Below are 19673 nucleotides of genomic sequence, written 5' to 3' on the forward strand. Positions count from 1 at the left end.
AGCCTACCAGGAATGGCAGCATCAGTATAAAACTTACACAACTTCCAGAAAGTTTGCAAAGGGCTAACCACTAATGAGTTACTTAATACAATAGAAAAATAAGTTGAACACACATTTTACTCAACGATAGCTCAGACACATACATTCCATGTGCAGACTCTATTCAGATGCAAATTATGTTTGATTGCTTGTGTCATTAATTCTTCTTTATAGCAGGGACCAGTAAAAAAAATTGCAAAGAAAGAGTGTGATTAAAATTGACCATTTGTTCAAAATATATTTTATCCATTGTCAACAAAAGTTTTTTAAAAATCCAAAAATTCATGAAGCTTTTCAATGAATTCCACTTGAGGTTTTGGAGCATATCAAGTCAAGTTTATTGTCAGCGTTCTCCGTTTCTTGGTGCAAAACACCCAGACACACAGCCAGGCATAACAAATACAGACAAACAATACAAGGACAAGTATTTGTATACACAAATAAATAAATATTGTTTTGTAAGCATGAGAATCTCAGATCGTTGGTGTGAGCAGTTCCTTTCGTCGTTCAGCATTCTCACTGCCCGTGGGAAGAAGCTTATTTCTCAGCCTGGTGGCACTGGCTCTGATCCTCTTGTAACTCTTTCCCAGCAGGGAGCAGCTGAAAGATGCTGTGCGCAGGGTGGAAGGGGTCCTCATCAATCTATGAATATTTGTAACTCCTTTTCACATAACTACTTACTTTTCTTGAAGTTCAGTTGCCAGGTGTCTACACTATCTTAATTACTTAAGGTGATAAGTGAGTGGAAGAAAAAGTTGAGAACCACTGATCGAAATCTTCCTTTCTCATCAGATTCCATCACCTGCAGCTTTTTATTGACTCCACATATCACTTCCCACTCTCTGCCATTCTCTCTACCCTTTCCTCTCCCACGTGATTCTATTTCCCAATCAACTCCACCTTAACTAAATTCATCTGTTGCTTGGAGTGAAACAAAAAAATGTCTGCACACACTGTGATTGTAGTTAATACACAAAAGTTTTGGAGAAACTTAGCAGGTTCGGCAGCGACCAGAACATTTTGAGCCTGAGCCCTTCTCTGTGAAACGTCTTCGAGGGATGACGACCTGAAAGTTCTCCTCCTTTCTTCAAAGGCAGTTCTGTGAGAGTCTCTGTCACTGCTCCCCACCTGCACTCGCTGCTGCTCTCAAACTGTTGGACCATGTACTCACCCAGACTCTCTTCCACGACCAAATTTCCTACCCGGTTTCCAGCACCATCTTGTGCCATGTGGATTTCAGCTCATTTCCAAGCATCCCAGTTTGGTTCCTACAAGGCTCTCAGGTACCTACACTGTTGATCTCTTTGCATCTCATTCCTTGATGCAGGACTCATGCCTGAAACATGGTGATATATCTTTGCCTCGGATGGACGCTGTAGGACCTGCTGACTTTCTCCAAAACTTCTGTCTATCAGTTAGTTGCCAGTTACTGCCCCAATCCTTCCCCTCATCTCTTTATACTGATTATTTCTCCTTTACTCTTTGTATCCAGATGATAGGCCTTGACCCAAAGTGTTGACTATCTACTTCCCTCTACAGATCTGGCTAACCTACTGAATTATTTTTAAGCTCTTGGGAGTCATTATCTCAGAGCTTCTTTTACTGGACTCAACACACTAATGGCATCATGAAGGAAGCGCGTCTATGCTTCTACTTCTGCAGGAGTTTGCAGAGATTTGGTATAATGTCAGAAATCCTGGCAAATTTCAACAGACGTGTGGTGGTAAGTATGCTGACCAGCCGCATCATGGTCAGTTATGGGGACAACAATACCCCTGAGTGTAAAGCCCCGCAAAAGGTAGTGGACGCAGTCCAGAACATCACGTTAAAGCACTCCCCACCACTGAGAACACGCAGAGGGGACGCTGCCATCAGAGAGAGCAGCAGCATATTCATCAAGGATCCACATCACCCAGCACATGCTCTGTTCTTGCTGCTACCATCAGGAAAGAGGTAGAGGTGCCATAAGACTCGTACCACCAGGTTCAGGAAAAGTGGCTACCCCTCCATCATCAGATTCCTCAACAACAAACCCAATTAGGGACTCATTTCAGGATTCTTTCTTGTCCACTTTGCTGTATTTTTTTTCTCTCTGCATTGCACAGTCAGTTTGTTTCCTGTGTTTTTGCACTATCAATAAATAGTAATTCTGCCTCGCTCACAGGGTGGTATGTTATATATGTACTCTGACAATAACCCTGAAATCCAAAATTCCGAAACTGAATTCATCCAGCAGACTTTTTTCTCTCCAGATTTCAGCACCTCCCGTCTCCAGTGTCTCCATTAATTCTCTCCTCCATGGATAACCGATCATCCCATATGAACAGTGGGCTAGAAGGTCAAGGTTTTCATCAAAGCTTACTGAGGAAATCAGAGCCTTGGTAACGATGATCTGAGGATATAGCTCATCACACTTAGAACTACGTCACCAGCAGTTCCCTAGCTTGCAGACTGAATTGCAGTCAATACATCACATTGAGCTGCATTTTGCAGGATAGTTGGGTTTAATTTTGTTCATTTTATTTTAGTTTATTATCACGAGTACTGAGATACTGTGAAAATATCAGTGTGGTGTGCGATCCAGGCATCACCAAAAAATTGCCACTCTCTGGTGCCAATTTGGATTGGAAAGTTCAGAGTTGGAAAAACATGGGTGAAGAAAATTAACAAGATCAATCCTGTCAATGGTCATAAAGTTATTGAGTCATACAGAATAGAAACAGACCTTTCTTCCAATTTGTCCATGCTGACCAAAATATCCCACCCTCACTTGTCCCACCTGCCTGCATTTGCCCCGTATCCCTCTAAACCCATCCTATACAATGATCCGTCCAATATTTTCTTGAACCTAGCAATAGTATCTGCCTCAACCACCTCCTCCAACGGCCTGTTCTACTCACTCACTCGGGTTCCTGTTAAATTTCTACCCACCCCCACCCCCCAAACCAATGTCCTCTGGTTACCGATTCCCCACGTCTGGGCAAAGGACTCTCTGTGTTCACCCGATCAATTCCAAGATTGCTCTGTCTGCACCAGTGACCGGGATCTCCCACTTTAATTCTGTGCCCCATTCCCATACTCACATATCTATCCACGGCCTCATGCAATATCCCACCAAGACCACCCATAAATTGGAGGAAGAACACTTGATTTTCCACCTGGACACTCTCTATCTTGGTGGCATTAACATCAACTTATCCAGTTTCTGCTGGCCTACTCTCCTTTCTCTCTCCCTTCCCTTTCCCTTTGTCTTCTTTCCTCCAGTTGGCTTGCTGGTGTGAGCTCCTTCCCTTATCCACCTATTACCTCCTGCCTTTGGGACCGTGCTCCTCTCCCTGCACCTTCCTCCTTCTATTTTGTTTGGGCACCTGCCTGCATTTTGTTCATACCTTGATGGCGGGCTGAAGCCCGAAACGTTGGTTATGTATCTTTACCTTTTCTACATAAAGGACACTGTTTGACCACCTGGGTTTCACCAGCATTACAGTTTTACTTCAACCAGAGTGTCTGCAGACTTCCATGTTTTACTTCGATCTATTCTTCTCGCAGTTTTGTATTAGGATTTGAAAGTTTAAATTTAAATTTAGAGATACAGCACAGTAAAAGATCCTTCCAACCCACGAGCCCATCCCTCAAAAAGATTCAAAATTGGAAGGTAGGAGGGAACTGAAGTCCCCAGAGGAAACCACGCAGACACAGAGAGAATGTACAAATTCCTTACAGACAGTGCCAGATCCGGTCCCAGTTCGTTGGCACTGTTAATAGTATTGCACTAACTGCTATGTTAACCAGGTCACCCACAGGCAAATGAGAGGCAAATCAGACTCATAGGTTCCAGGAGTCACTCAGTCATCCGGGGATGGATCCCATCTATCACGCGACCTTCGCACTCATATACGTCAGCCCACACTAACCTGCTCCCAGTTCAGAGAACTGAACAAACCAGTGCTCTGCACAAGTGAGGCATCTGAAGAGATGGAACAGACTCTGAGCAGTGGTGTACCAATAAGCCTTCAAATCCAGACCACCTGGAGGACTCCACGCTTGTTAAAATCTCAGGGTTCCCAGAGTAGAGCAGTCTAAATCTCGAGGACATAGATTTAAGGTGAGAGGGGAGAAGATTTAAAGGGGACCTGAGGGGCTGGTGCATATATTGGAGTAAGCTGAGAGCAGAAGTGGTAGAATCATCTTCACTTGTAATGTTTGAAAGACAGCTGGACAGAGATGCGGATAAGAAAGGTCAGAGGGATTTGGACCAAATACAGGCAAATGGGACCAGCTTACTCAGACAACTAGGTTAGCATGAAGAAGTTGGGCTGAAGAGCCTGTTTCCCTCATGTAAAACTCTCCGATTCTATGACTCCTAATTCTCCTTGATGCTGACATCTTAAAATGGCACAAATACACTTGCATTACACTCGGAAAAGTTTTAAAATAAAAATTGCTAAAAAAAATCAGCGAGAGTGGATCTGATCCAATGTTGATCAATCACATAATTTGAAAATAACAGACGGGAGTAGGACAGATATTTATTGATCATTTTTCAGTCTTATATAAATGAATTAGGGAGATATAAATTATGGTAAAATTGTTAATTTAGAGCAGGGGTGTCAAACTCAAATTCACAGAGGGCCAAAATTAAAAACTTGGACTAAGTCGTGGGCCAAACTAAATATTTATTGAAAATTTTCAACAACATCTGCATGTTTTCTCTTCTTTCAACATATGTAATGTTAAACTTTTTCTTATTAAAATAAATGTTTAATAATAGTTTTGGTTAAACTCTTTCCAGAAGAAGCATTAACAAATGAGAAATAAAATATTCAATAAATAATATTTCTCTATAGCCTTTAAGCTCCTTTTAAATGTTTTTTTTTCACAAGCCAACAAGTCAAAAAAATAACAACTTGCTTCAATGAAAATCCAATCTTTCAACGATGAAGAGTCCAAAGTTAACCAAAGAAAATATTAATCCAAGCTTAGCTTACTACACTGTGATTTACTCTGGTGCACCTGGGTCTAAACCAGATACTTGGCATCTCTTCTTAGATGCAAGTTCATCAAACTCTGGGGTCAGAGTTTGCCTCCCACCTGTCTTGAAAGGTCCTGTTTTCTGTCTTTCGTTTGGCCATTTTTCGTAAGGGGTTTATTACATGTGAGTTAGGCGACAGGTCGCAGACGCTAATGAAAGTAAAGAGAGGAGGTGGGGGCCATTAGCGGGCTGAAGGGCCGGCGCCAAAGCACTTGCAAAGCATTCTGGGATTTGTAGTATTAGCTGTGCATGTGCTATACTGGCGCGGCAGCCAGCGGGCCAGCTCTAATACATTTTTGATATGATCTTGCGGGCCAAATATAATTATATCACGGGCCAAATTTGGCCCGCGGGCCTGAGTTTGACACGTTTGATTTAGAGAGAAGAGTTATGGTGGGTGAATTAATCAACAATTGTTCATCTGAATTCCCAAAGTATTCTTGAGTTTAAATTATTGCAAAGATTGAACATACAAAAAAAAATAATTTGCATTCCTGAGCCAGACTTAGAAATCCAAAGGGAGTGATCTTATATTTGTTACAGCTTAAAAGTGGATAAATAATTGATATTAAACAAGAAAATCTGCACATGCTGGAATCGTGTGTAATACACAAAAGTGCTGGAGAAACTCAGCAGGTCTCATAGAATCTATGGGAAGGAAAGGGTAACCAATGTTTTGGACCTGAGCCCTTCTTCAAGGACTGAAAATCAGGCAGACACCTGAGTTAAAAGGTTTAGGGTGGAGGGAAAGGTGGGGCGGGGGTGGGGGGGGTGTGGAGGAGAGGAATGCAGACAAACAGATGAGGGAGTAGGTGGCTATAGGAGGGAGGGTGGAAGAGAAAGAAGGTGAAAGGTCACTGAGGGAGAGATCAGAGGGCTTAAGCAGGGTAGGAGAAGCTGGAGGAAGGGAGTCAGAGGAATGAGGGAAAGAAACACACCAAGGGAGGGTGTTAACAGAAAGTGATATTGATGCTGCCTAGTTGGATAGTGCCAAGATGGGATATAAGAAGAAGTTCCTCCAATTTGTAGGTGGTCTCAACTTGGCAGTTCATGAATAGACATATCATTGCAGCACTGGGGTGTAGAATTGGTGGGGTTGGCCAGGTGCTCCACAAAGTGATTTACCAGTCTGCATCCAATCTCTCTCGTGTAGAGGAGCCCACATCGGGAGCACCATGTGCAGTAAATGGCACCTACAGATTCACAGGTGAGGTGTGGCTTCATTTGGAAGGACTATTTGGGCTGTGATTGTTGGTGAGGGAGAAGGGTGTAAGTGCAAGTACAACATTTATTTGCGGTCAATGGGGAGATTGGCAGGAAGGACTGAGTGGGCAAGAGAATTGTGGAGGGGATGATCATTATGGAGACCAGAGGGGAAAGAAGATGTGTCTGGTAGTGGGATCCCATTGTAGGCGGCAGAAATTGTGGAGAATAATATGTTGGATGCAGGGTGATTGGCAAGGACAAAGGGAAAGCTGTCTTTGTTGTGTCTGGAGTGCTAGAAGAGGGGCCAGGACAGGATGTGCAAGGAACTGAAGAGAAACAGATGAGGGCAGAGTTAATGACACTTGAGGGAGAGCCAAGTTTTCTGAAAAAGAAGGACATCTCAGATGTCTTGGAATGAAAAGCTTCATCCTGTGACCAGATGCTATGGAGAAGGAGGAACTGAGAGAAAGGAAAAGGATCGTTATGAAGACAGCAGTAAAGTGTAAAAAGTTGACAGCTCATTGTGGATGCAGGAGGCAGCACCAATATTGATGTAACAAATGAGAGAACTGAGGAGTCTTGCCCGTGTAGCCTTGGAGCATGGTTGCTCTACATTGCCAATGAAACACAGACATAGCTGGGACCCATGTAGTATTCAGCGCAACACCTTATGGTGGGATGAAGCAAAGGAGAATTTATTGAGGGTGAGTACAAGTTCTACCATGTGGAGGAGGGTGGTGGTGGAGGGGGAACTGATTAGGTCTGTCAGGGAAGAAGCGGAGAGCCTTGAAGTCTTCTTTAATGGGGGTGCAAATGTATAGGGACTGGACGACCATGGTGAAAATGAGGCAGTCCAGCTCAGGGAACTGAAAGTTGACAAATTGATGGGGAGCATGTCAGGTGTCCTGGATGATGGTGGGAAATAACTGGACCAAGGGGGACAAAATGGAATCATGGTACAATACCCGTTAGATGGGGTAGGAGCACACAGAGATTATGGGTCTACTGAGGCAGATAGGAGTGCAGACCTTGAGTTGAATTGGGCAGTGCAGGGTTGGGAAACAATGTTAGAGGCTGAGGAAGGGGCAAAGCCAGAGGCGATGAGGTCAATGATGGTACGGGACATGGTGGCTTGATGTTTCTTTGTGGGGTCCTGTTCAAGGGATATCTGAGAGCTGTCATCTGGCCTCAGCAAGATAGAAGTCAGCATGCTGGTCTACAACATCACTATAATAATTGAAGTTTAGACCTTTAAATGTCATGATAGGATAAATTATTCATAATAAATATTAATTAAGTTGTACAAAGCCACCTTACTTTGTTTTGAAGTGCCTGATTGGAGATGATAATGACATTTGGAGGATCACCAACTGCTGTGGCTGCTCCGCCAATGTTCGTGAAGATAACTTCCGCAATCAAGACATGCCTGGGGTCCAGATTGAGCACCTCACATAGCCTGTGGAAACATAATAATATCAGAGATCTTATTCCAAACACCTGCCCAACAACACTGTTATGAAAACAATCAATGATTTGCAGTGCAAATTTGTTGGGAAGGAAGTAATATGAATGATTATTTCAAGGAATCTCAATCTTTATTATGACAACTTGTATAGAAGATTTCTTAAACCACAGTTAGACTTCCATTCTGATTTCAGATTTATTGTCGGAGTACATACATGACTTCACATACAACCCTGAGATTCTACCTGCGGGCGAGGCAGAATTACCACTTATTGGTAGTGCGAACAAAAAACAAGATTAACAGGCCTTAATTGATATAAACACACAGTCACATCTTACATGCTGTTGGCCCGATTCCAAGGCTGTAGTGAGAGAGGGGATTGGGCAATACCGGATTTATTAGGAATCCTGGAGGGGGAGGAGTTACAGCATCAGGGGCAGGCCAACCTGTACAATGTTTCCACCATCAGGAAAGGGGTCTAGGTGCCACAAGACTCATGCAACTAGGCTCAGGAACAGCTGCTACCCTCCACCATCAGACTCCTCAACAATAACCTCAATCAGAGACTCATTTAAGGACACTTACTTTTGGACTTTATTGATTTTTTTTCTCTCTAAATTTGCTAACACTTCTGTAGCACTATCAATTAGACCTGATCTTTCCTGAGCCTAGTGGCATGAGCCTTTTGGCACCTAGACCTCTTTCCTGATGGTGGACACTGCTGTGGCTGCTCCACCAATGTTCCTGAAGACAAACATCTTCACAGAGCGTGTGCTGGGTGATGTCACAAGATCACAAGATAAAGGAACAGAAGCAGGCCGCTTGGCCCATCGAGTCTGTTCCATGACTCTACACTGCTGAACTATGCTCACACCTAGTTCCAATTTCCAGCCTTTTCCCCAGATCCCTTCATATTCTTACTAATGAGACGCTTATCCGTTTCCTGTTTAAATACTCCCAGTGATCTGGCCTCCACTGCTCTGTGTGGCAGTGAGTTCCCCAGATCCACAACCCTCTGACTAAAGAAGTTCTTCCTCCTCTCTGATTTAATTGGATAACTTCTAATTTTAAGACCATGACCCCCTTATCCTCAATTCACCCATCAAGGGAAACATCTTATCCGCATTATCTCTGTCAAAACTTTTAAATATTTGAAATGTCTCTCTGAGATCCACCCTCATTCTCCTACACTCCAATGAATACAACCAAAGAGCTGCCAAATGCCAGCCCCTACATTCCAGAAATCATCCTAGTAAATCTCCTCTGCATCCTCTTCAACCACATCACATCCTTTCTAAGATAGGGGGCCAAAAGCTGTACACATGACTCCAAATGGGGTCTCACCAGTGCCCCATAAAGTCTCATTAACACCTCACTACTCTTGTACACTATACCTCTTTAAATGAATGTTAGCATAGCATTTGCCTTCTTCACTACCAATCCCACCAGGGCATTAACTTTCAGATTTCCCTGCACGAGGACACCCAGGTCTCTTTGCACCTCCGAGGACTGAAATTTATCCCCATCCAAATAGTACACCTCCTGTTTATTTCCACTGCCAAAATGTAGAACCGAACACTTCTCAACATTGTACTTCATCTCTGATGGCAGCATTCCCTGCAGATGTTCTCGATGTCAGGCAAGGTTTTGCCTGTGACGTCCTGGGCTGTGTCCACTACCTTTTGCGAGGCTTAACGCTCAGGAGTATTGGTGTCCAGACTGTGGTGCAGCCGGTCAGCACATTTTCTTTTGAACTCCAAAGAACATAAGCCTTATGGACTCAATATATCCTCGCTCCTGCCATCCCAAAAATCAGTCCAGCATTCCCTTCATGGGAAGAACATTCTTCCTTCAATAAGGAGAACAAAACCCAGAGAAACTACGGAACGTGTTTCATCTCAACGCAGTGTAGCTGCAGCAAAGCATTCTTGGTTTCTGTTCTCAAGGTGTAGATTTACTTTCATACAAAACATAGTGGAATTTATTATCTAAAAAAAAGAGTTTCCTCGTGCCCCAAAACTACACAGTTGAGCACAAGTAGGTGGAATGAGGGCTAGGAAATGGGATTGGTTCTTTTGTTCTTTTTTGGTTGGCATGAATATGAAGGGCCAAATGACCTCCATCTGTGTCATGTATTTTAATTCTTTTAAATTATATTGCCACCTCATTGCTGGAAGTAGCGGAATCTTGAAAAGGCATGCAGTCTAGCTCATGCGAACTAGCATACCCACAGCATCTAACTTCTTATGTTTGGTATGTCGTGTCTCTTTTTAATTCAATTATCTGCACGATTGTCGTTACTTTAGTTGTTTTTTGTCATTTTTTTTAAACAAAGCTGAAGCATCCAAGGTATTTCAGAGAATATGTACCTTATCCAATGTGTCATTATTCTCACCCTTCATTGTGAGCTGAGACCATGGTTCTATTGGTCATTGTTAGCCTGCATGCTGAAGTCTCAGTTCTGTTCTGTTCTGTTCTGTTCTAGCCAGCAAACAGAGCAGTGGCTGAGCATTAAACCAGTTCATAGAACATTACAGTACAGTGCAGTGAACTGGGATTCACTGGTAAGGTGTTCTGTTGATGGCTGGCCCCGCTTCCCGGCTCCGCTCCCAACTGCTCACATTTATAAATCTGGTTTCCTGCCTAAACCCAGAACCCTTCCGAAGACTATTGTGAAACCATACCCATTGTTATAAGCTAATAACAGTGTTGGTTCTCCCTCCAATCGTGAGAGCTTATAATCATGCTACAATTTTATTTGCTTATTCCCTAACAATGGAAGCGCTACTCAAGCCAGGTATGTTACTAATGTGGCTGAGGAGTTCACATACTGGCTAGACTGCTTCCAGGCCTACCTGAACCCAACCACAGACATCTACCACACCAATGAACTCAGGAGGTCCACACTTGTTTCAAGGGTAGGAACGAAAGGGTATGCAGTCATCATATGACGCTGCTTTCGAGGCTTTGAAGGCTTGGTACCTGAAGTTGCAAAACAAGGTCCTAGTGAGGCAACGACTCACTCTACGTCGCCAGCGACCAGGAGAGACCATCAACGGATGACAATTTACAGGATTTGTGGACATTCGCCAAGAAGTGCAGGTACGAAGTGGCTATGGGCCACGTTCGTGAGGAAGAACAGATCCGGGACACACTAGTCGCGGAGGTCCGCTCGAGGTACATGAGGCAGCGACTGCTCGAGTCTGGAAAGAAGGACCTGGCTAGTCACGTCAAACTGGCCAAATCGCTGGAACATGCCAAGCTCGAGAATGACAAACTCAAAGCCAGTGAGCTCACCCACCCAAGCAGCCCTTCTAAGGACCGGCTGCTCCAGCTACCCCTTTCCTAACGGCTGCCTCTTCCCGGGCTAGGGAGTGCTTTTTCTGTGGCAAAGGAGGATTTTCCACGCGAGGGGAAGCCTGAGAAGTCTACGGCCTGCACCGCTCCTGGATCCGATTCCAGCCACAAGCTATCTGCCCCAAATTCACCTGAACCCACTTGCTGTATGACACGTCGACGAGGAAACAGCATGAAAAGGCTCAGCAGCCATCTTGCTGTGACCCAAATTCTAACTCGGCAACATCATCTTCGGAGGAGGGAGGACAGCCATCTTGCCACGCCATGAGGCCGATGCCATCTTATCCAAGCAGGGCAGCCCAGGATGGCGGGGGCCACTCGAGTGAGGAGCATGGAGTCTGAGGGGACCTAGCCTCAATGGTCCTAGATCAGGACAGACCATATCATCTCAGCAACTCCATAGTGACTGTGAAGGTAAACATACATTCCACTAAATGCCTAATCGACACAGGCTCTACTGAAAGCTTCATAGACCCTGAAGATGTATCTTTCCAATTATCACCTATTTCTCACATCTCCTTCGCATTCTAAGCGTGTTCAACAACATTGTATCATACATCTGTCGTTTGATGTGGGGAATTCTGTAAATTTCACTTGTATATTCTTCATGAACTGTGTGCTCTGGTGTTATTGGGTCTGGACTTCCTGAATCAACTTAAAAGCATGACCTTGGAGTATTCTGGTCCCCTCCCCCCTGTAACAGTTCACAGTGGAAGGCCCTTAAAATCAGAACCCACATGCAGCCTCTCCAACTGAGTATCAACCACCCCCCCCACCCCACCCCACACATCTCTTCCCGAATCTTTCCTCGGACCGCAAACCCATTGCTACCGAGAGCAGGAGGTACAGCATAGCAGACCTATAAAGTCTGAGACACAATGTCTGCTCGACAAAGGGATCATCAAACCTAGCACCAGCCCGTGGAGAGCACAAATGGTAGTGGTAAAAGAGGAAAACAAATCCAGGCTAGTAATTGACAATAGACAAACTATTAATTGGTCACACTCCTGGACGCATACCCCCTGCCTCAAATTTCGAACATGGTGATGGTATTGCACAGTATCGGGTCTATTCAACCATCGACCTGAAAGCTGCCTATCACCAGCTGCCAATCCATTTCAAGGACCGTCCATATACGGCAGTTGAGGCTAACAGTTGTCTCTATCAATTCCAGAGGGTCCCTTTCAGTATTACTTACAGGGTTTCTTTCTTCCAAAGGCAGATGGACAGAATGGTGGATGAATATGGGTTGAAGGTTACCTTTCCCTACCTCAGTAATGTCACCAGCTGTGGCCACACCTTGGAAGACCTTGATACCAACCTCCAGAGTTTTCTCCATGCGGCAAAAGCCTTGAACCTCACTTATACTCTGACAAGTGCATGTTCAGGACTAAACGTCTGGCTATCCTTAGCTACGTGGTGGAGAATGACATCATTGGCCTTGATCCCGATAGGATGCGCCTCCTGTGAGAGGTCCTCAGCCACAGGACCACAAAGGCTTTGAGGAGATGCCTGGAGTTTTTCTCATATTAGGCACAGTTGATCCTCAATATGCTGATAAGGTTCACCCTCCCTTAAAAAGCCACTAATTTTCTCCTTTCAGCTGAAGCCCAAACAGCTTTTACCTCTGGAACCAAATTGCGAGAGTCGCCATGCATGTGGTGGACGAGAATGTATTTTTCTAAGTGGAAAGCGACGCTTTGGACATAACCCTGGTTGCTACCCTCAATCAGGCGGGCAGGCCGGTTGCATTTTTTCAAGGACATTACAAGGCCACAGGCTCTGGAACTCATCAGTGGAAAAAGTGGTTCAAGCCATTGTAGAAGCTGTGAGGCACTGGAGACACTACCTGGCTGGTAGAAGATTTACGCTCCTCACTGACTGCCATTCGGTCGCATTCATGTTTAATTATGTCAAGAGGGGGAAAATCAAGAATGACAAGATTGCTAGGTGGAGGATCGAGCTCCCCACCTACAATTATGACATTGCATATCGGCCAGGAGCCCTTAATGACCTTCCAGATGCCTTATCCAGAGGAAGCTGTGCCTTTGCACTCACCGGCCAACTGCAGTTTCTGTATAAAGAGCTCTACCATCCAGGGGTCACCCACATGGCTCATTTTGTCAAGGCACACAATCTGCCCTACTCCATGGAAGACGTCAGGGAAATGACCAGGTCTTGCCATGTCTGTGTGAGTGCAAGCTGGCACTTCTAACGCCCAAAGGTGCACTTGATCAAGTCATCCGGGCTCTTCGAACAGCTCAATGTCAATTTTAAGGGACCTCTCCCCTCCACAAACGGGAATTCCTTTTTCCTCCTCTCTGTTATTGATGAGTACTTCTGTTTCTCATTTGCCATCCATCCTCTGCCTTTGCCACCTCTCCACTCCTCCTACATTTTCGTTCAGATGCCCGCTGGAATTTTCTCATGCCTTGATGAAGGGCTCAAGCCCGAAACTTGGTTCTGTATTTCTACCTTTGCTACATAAAGGACCCTGTTTGACCTGCTGAGCTTCTCCAGCATTTTGTGCTTTTTATACTTCAACCACAGTGACTACAGATTTTCGTGATTTACTCCCGAACTAATGAAAGCCAGCACAACATTCACCTTCTTAACCACCCTGTCAATTTATGTGACAAGCTTTTTTTTTCCATTTTCAACCAACATGGAGTTACAAAACAAATAAAATCAAAGAAACATCAATAAAATACCAAAATCGAACTACATGTTTATAAATACAAAATTATACACCATGCCAATCCTGAAAAGAAAATTAGGAAACAGAAAATAGAAAGAGAAAGACCCTCCCTCCCCCAAAAGAAAAGGAAAAAAAAGAAAGTGTTAATTCTCCCATATGATATGACAAAATCTTTTCATTTCCAAAAGCATTAATTACATACAGATGAAACTTTACGTGATTCATCCAGAGCTTACTTCCTCCCTTAAGGGACATAGACACCACTAGGGATACTGGAGCTCGTGGTATTGGAGACCAGAGGGGGGAATCATCAAAGAGTAGCCCCCCATATATCTTAAATACGGGTTTCATATTCTTGTAACAATCACTAAGGTTGTTAGAAATCTTCCAGAAAGTCAGACTCAATTGGAAATCAGATTTCCAAGTAATGGCCTCCGCTAAAGCAAGTTTAACAAATTTCAATTGATATTTCAACAGCCGCATTTTAGGTTTTATATCTACTAATTTCCACAATAAAAACAATTCTGGCACCTGAGGGTATCAAATTCCAGTAATTTATTCCAGGAGATTTCCCAAATCTTCCCAGAAGGCTCTCACCTTAGGGCTTGACCAGATTGATTGCAAAAAGGTCCGTATATCTTGACCACATTGAAAACATAAATTGGATCATTCAGATTTCAATTTATTTAATTTTTATGGAGTAAGGTACAGCTGATGCAAAAAAATTATATTGCATTAATAATACATTAATTGTATTGCTCCTGCTGTCCCAACATAGGTCAGACCAGCAAAATGGATCAATTTCTATCCTCCAATCTCTCACTCTTGATTTATCTAGCCCTTGTTGCCTAAAGTAAGATATATATTTTTGAGATAAATTTCCTTTGTGATTCCCTTTTGAACCAGATTCTCTATTTCAGTACATTACAATAATTCAGTGCAAGAGATGTTTTTAAAACTCTAAATTTATTCCTGATTTGTTCAAATCAAACGGAAACCTTGAAGCCTTTTATGTTTGGAAAATTCTGCTAATGGTTTGATAGCCAGGACAAGAAGGGCTGGAGATAATGGACAACCTTGTCTACTAGATCTGGTCAATGGGAATACTGGTGAGATTTGACCATTAGTGATTACTTTCATTTTATGTTCATGATATTGAGCTTTAATCCAATTAATAAATACCTCTCCTAGTCCAAATTTTCCCAAAACTTTAAATAAATAGTCCCATTCCAGTCTGCCAAAAGCTTTCTCCATATCTAGGGCCAGAGCAACACTCAATTCATCTCTTGATTGTGCCAGATGGACAAAACCCATCTGATCTACATTTATTAATTTAGGCAAATATACTGCCAATCTATTTGCCAGAGCCTTAGCAATGATCTTATAGACCATATTCAATAATGATATGGGCCTATAGGATAATGGATTCAATGGGTCCCTATCTGTGGGAATCACCGTAATAATATCTACTGCGAAAGACTCTGGGAGAGTACAGGTTGCCACTGCTTGATCTAGTACCTCCATAAATAGAGATATCAATAAATCATTAAATTCTTTATAAAATTCTGGTGGGAACCTGTCTTCTCCCAGCGATTTATTAATTTGCAAGGAATTGTGTGACAACCTTGAGGGATTGAAGGAGCTGGACTCCAAGATCTTTCTGTTCCCCCACACTGTTAAGATTCCTGCCATTAACCACATACTCTGCCTTCATGTTCAACCTGCCAAAGTACATCACTTCACATTTATCAGAATTAAATTCCATCTGCCATTTCTTTGCCAACACTGCATCTTCTACACTAGCCATTCTCAGCTAGGGCCATAGCACATTTAAGGGCGGATACAGACTGAAATCCTTAATGGGGGGGGGGGAATTCAAAGTGTATAGGGGGGCATGGAAACTGAATGGATGAAAGATTTTTGGGAGAAGGGAAATGCTTTACTGCAAGGCTTTGCTATATAGTTGCCAAGCAACTCAAGATTTTCACAAGGATAGAGCCATTTGGAGAATGACCTGGATAAATGCAGAAAATTAATAATGTTTTCAGAGCATTCTTTGCTTCGACATGATTATGTTAGACTGACATGGAACCAGCTTTGGTTATGAATTGCCTTCTGCATATTTTCCTCTTTTCTTCTATTGCCTATTCTAGGAAGTAAGCGTCCAGGTGAAAAATTTCTCTCTATACTTCACACGTCCGCAAACATCCTCATTTTGCTTTGAATTTTCATGATGGGCAGTGAATGTATTTCTCCTTCTGCTAGTTTTTGTTGAAGAAAGAATTGTTGTTCATTATTTTCCATAGAATTTAAGCCTACTTTTGAGCTAACGCTTGTAAGAAGTGTTTTCATTTTGTAATGGCTACCTTTTGCTACTTTCAGAAATAATATCACCCCTGACACTTTGGCATAAAAATGTCGGTGGAATACTCCATATTAAATCTCCATAAAACCCTTCCCATGTGTTTTATTTGTTTGAATACATTTTCAAACACAAGCATGAAACCAAGCAAGTTGATCCAACATTAGAGACCGTACAAAAAGAGTTGAAGGATAACCCCTTGGATTACTTCAAAAACCCTTCAAGATCATTTCGAGAAAAGGCCAAACAGATGATAACTGAAATTAGGAAAGTGTCTTTTTGCATCATACAAGGTAAGTGACGTGATTGCTAACAGTGGAAATGCTCATAACATCGCTGTGTCACTTATTTCACCTGCATTATCCACAATAATCTGACATCATGAACTTAAATGCCAAATAAACTATTCAGGCAAATCCTTTGAATAACTCCAGTTTCTAGAAAAATTGATGAGATGGCAAGGGACAGTGAAAAACAATTAGTCATTTCATTTCTTCTTCTTTGGCTTGGCTTCGCGGACGAAGAGAACAACGCTCTTCTCATGGTTTATGCCAGATTCAGTAATGGAAACAAGCTGATGGAAGAGATGTTGCTTGTCAGAAGGATTTCAACAGGTACTGAGAGACTATTTTCAAAAGAAGTTAAGAATTACATAAACAAGAACAGCATTCCATTCGAGAACATGTTTGCCACTGCAACTGGTAGTGCCGCTTCAATGGTTGGACTATACAGAGGGTTCATCTCACACCTGAAAATTGTTATACCTTCAATCTTTACTGTTCATTGAATTATTCATAGGAATAGTACAGTTTGCTAAAAATTAGGAGGACTTTTAAATGCTTTGCTTATAATTGTCAATAAAGACAGTAAACTTTATAAAATCACATCACCTTCAAGGCCTTCTCTCCCAGCAGCAATGTGAAGAAAATAACAAACATTTCCAGAGACCTGCTGCTGCATTCTGAGCTGAGGTGGCTGTCCAAAGGAAATGGTCTTTGCAGTTTTTTTGCATTCTGTAACATGATTGTTTCCTTTCTTTCTCATAAACAAGCATTGGGGAAAACAAAATCTTAGATGCAAAGGGGGACATATTTTATCTGGCAGATATCTTTGACAAACTCAATGAATTGAACAAGACCTTACAATAACCTCATTGTTAGTCAGGAAGCCATTGTTTCTTTCCTTAAAATGCTCGGTCTATTGGAGCAATATCGAATGTTGTGAATTTTTTACAATCTGAACACGAATGCAGTGGCATTGAAGGACAATGACGTTACTGTCTATGTGACACACAGATCTGCAAGAAAGATTTAATGACCCGTTAAACTTCAATATCCCCTATTGGATACTAGATCCATCTGAGGAACAACCCACCGGGTTCAAGAGAGGTTGATTGATCTTCGGAGAGATAGAATTGCTCACCGAAAGTTCAATCAATTTTTAACAGATTTTTGGGTTATGGGTGATCTTCTAAATAGATTTCCAAAACTATGACAAAAGGCTGAAGTTTTGGGGGGTTTCTTTATTTCCTTTCCCACTTGAGCGTGGATTCAGTAAGGCAGTTTCCTAGACAAAAGCCAGGAGCAGACTTGATATCACAAGAGGTGACCTTTGACTAGCGTTCTTCAATTTGGAGCCTGACGTCAAAAATGTGCAGGGGAACATCAAGCTCAAAGATCTCGCAAAAATGTTTATGTTATAAGAATTATTTTCTAACATTCTTTTTATTAAATTTCACATCCTTGAGTTTACGTTTAAGGTTCTCTAATTGTGCACAAACCTTTGCGCTCTTAGAATCTTTTTTTGTAATATGTATGTTCACGTTTTCTTCTTAATGGGGCAGCACTGTTGCCGCAGCAGTTAGCGCAACACCTTTACAGCGCCAGCAATCAGGACCGAGCCTGGGTTCAAATCCTGCACTGTCTGTAAAGAGTTTATACGCTCTCCCTGTGTCTGTGTACATTTTCTCCAGGGGCTCCAGTTTCCTCGCACCCTTCAAAAACATACCGGAGTGTAAGTTAATAGGGTGTAAATTGGGCGACATGCCCTCATAGGGACAGATTGGCCTGTTACAGTATTCTATGTCTAAATTTTAAAAATAAATTTAAGGATGATTTTGTATTTGTTTGCTTGATCTGGAATCACAAGAAACAGTTGTTATGGCCAGAGTAAAATCCTTGTTTTCTATTCACCTCACGTAACATGGATATTTTTTTTGTTTTTACTGTAGTCGGTATGGAAGAAACTATCTAAACTTGACTGCTTCACAGGAAAGGTAGGGCATAATCTTTGAGCAGAGTCCCCAGGGGGCCATAGCCTAAAAAAGGTTGAGAACGGCTGTTCTGCACAATCCACAACACCAAACTTCGTGTCACCTGCAGACGCACTGACCTACCCCTCGACTGCCTCATCCAAGTCATTTATAAAAATCACAAACAGCAGGGGTCCCAGAACAGTTTTCTGCGGAGCGCCACTAGTCACCAACCTCCAGGCAGAATCCATTCAATCTGAGTGTTGGACAGATCACAGGCTGGTTCAGTTGGTCCTCAACCTGCACATAGCCCCTTTGCTTCATAAACATTCAATCTACGACCACTCTCTGCAGGAAAACCATTTCTGAGTCCATAAAGCCAAGGTTCCATGGATTACATGCCTCATGCCTTCCTGAATAAGCCTAACATGCTCTGCATTAAAAAAATACCTCCAACCCATCGAGCTTGCGATTCTCAGACGTCAATTCACTCCAGATCCAGCAACATGAATAAATTGTCATCACAAAGAAAATGTGAAGTCAAGTCTGTAAGCATGAATATAAAATTAGTAGAATTGTGTAAGAGGGAAGGATGTGCTGGCCTTGGAAAGGGGATCTGGTTCCCAGTGGGTGAAGTCTGGCCCTGAAGGATTGAGCATTATGTTCCAATGGTCAAAAAGGCAGGCACGCTAGGCATTGTGGAACACTAAGAGCATGACAAGACACTTAGATATCCTGGTTATCCACTGCAGCAAGAGAGGTCTCCAGCCGTAACAGTTGTCTGTGTCTCTGGATCAAAGTCTCTTCTGCCAAGAGAGTGGGATCACCCCTGTGTTCAAACGGCTGTGTTCAAACGGCTGTTCCACTTAAAACTCCATCACACGCAGGTTTCTGTTGTGTGGTTCATCTTAGTTAACCCAATCCATCAAGTCCCGTGGCGATGGGGAGTGGGAGGTGGAGATGACCACTTACAGGTATAGTTGCAAACCTGCATGTAGGCTGCCTTTGGACCAGTGGTCATTCATCTCTATACCCAGGGCAGTAGAGATGTCCAGCAGCATCCAGGGTGACTGACAGTCACCCTCACATAAGGGAGGGGGTTAGAAAAGGAATCCCAGACATTGCCTGCCCCACAACAGCATCTGGCTAGCTAACCGTGGCTAGCAGATCATCTCTTTAACGGTCGACATACAAGAAAAATTAATTTTTAAAAACTCATTTTTGGAGCCTGGTATGTCTGCATCTTGCTGAATAGAGACAAGG

General features: G+C 42.9%; 1 protein-coding gene across 4 annotated transcripts in view; it reads right to left on the reverse strand.

Annotated features, from left to right (window-relative positions):
- oca2 (oculocutaneous albinism II) overlaps positions 1–19673 on the reverse strand; it is a 484102-nt gene that overhangs the window by 219320 nt on the left and 245109 nt on the right. For all 4 annotated transcript variants that reach the window (XR_011342330.1, XM_069891904.1, XM_069891903.1 and 1 more), the window contains one exon: positions 7595–7733. Coding sequence is in view for 3 of the 4 variants with exons in the window: in XM_069891904.1 (XP_069748005.1) it covers positions 7595–7733 (139 nt within the window). In the remaining variant the exon portion in view is untranslated. The remainder of the gene's footprint in view (positions 1–7594; positions 7734–19673) is intronic.

The sequence above is a fragment of the Narcine bancroftii genome, chromosome 7, assembly GCF_036971445.1.
Source record: "Narcine bancroftii isolate sNarBan1 chromosome 7, sNarBan1.hap1, whole genome shotgun sequence".
NCBI lineage: Eukaryota > Metazoa > Chordata > Chondrichthyes > Torpediniformes > Narcinidae > Narcine > Narcine bancroftii.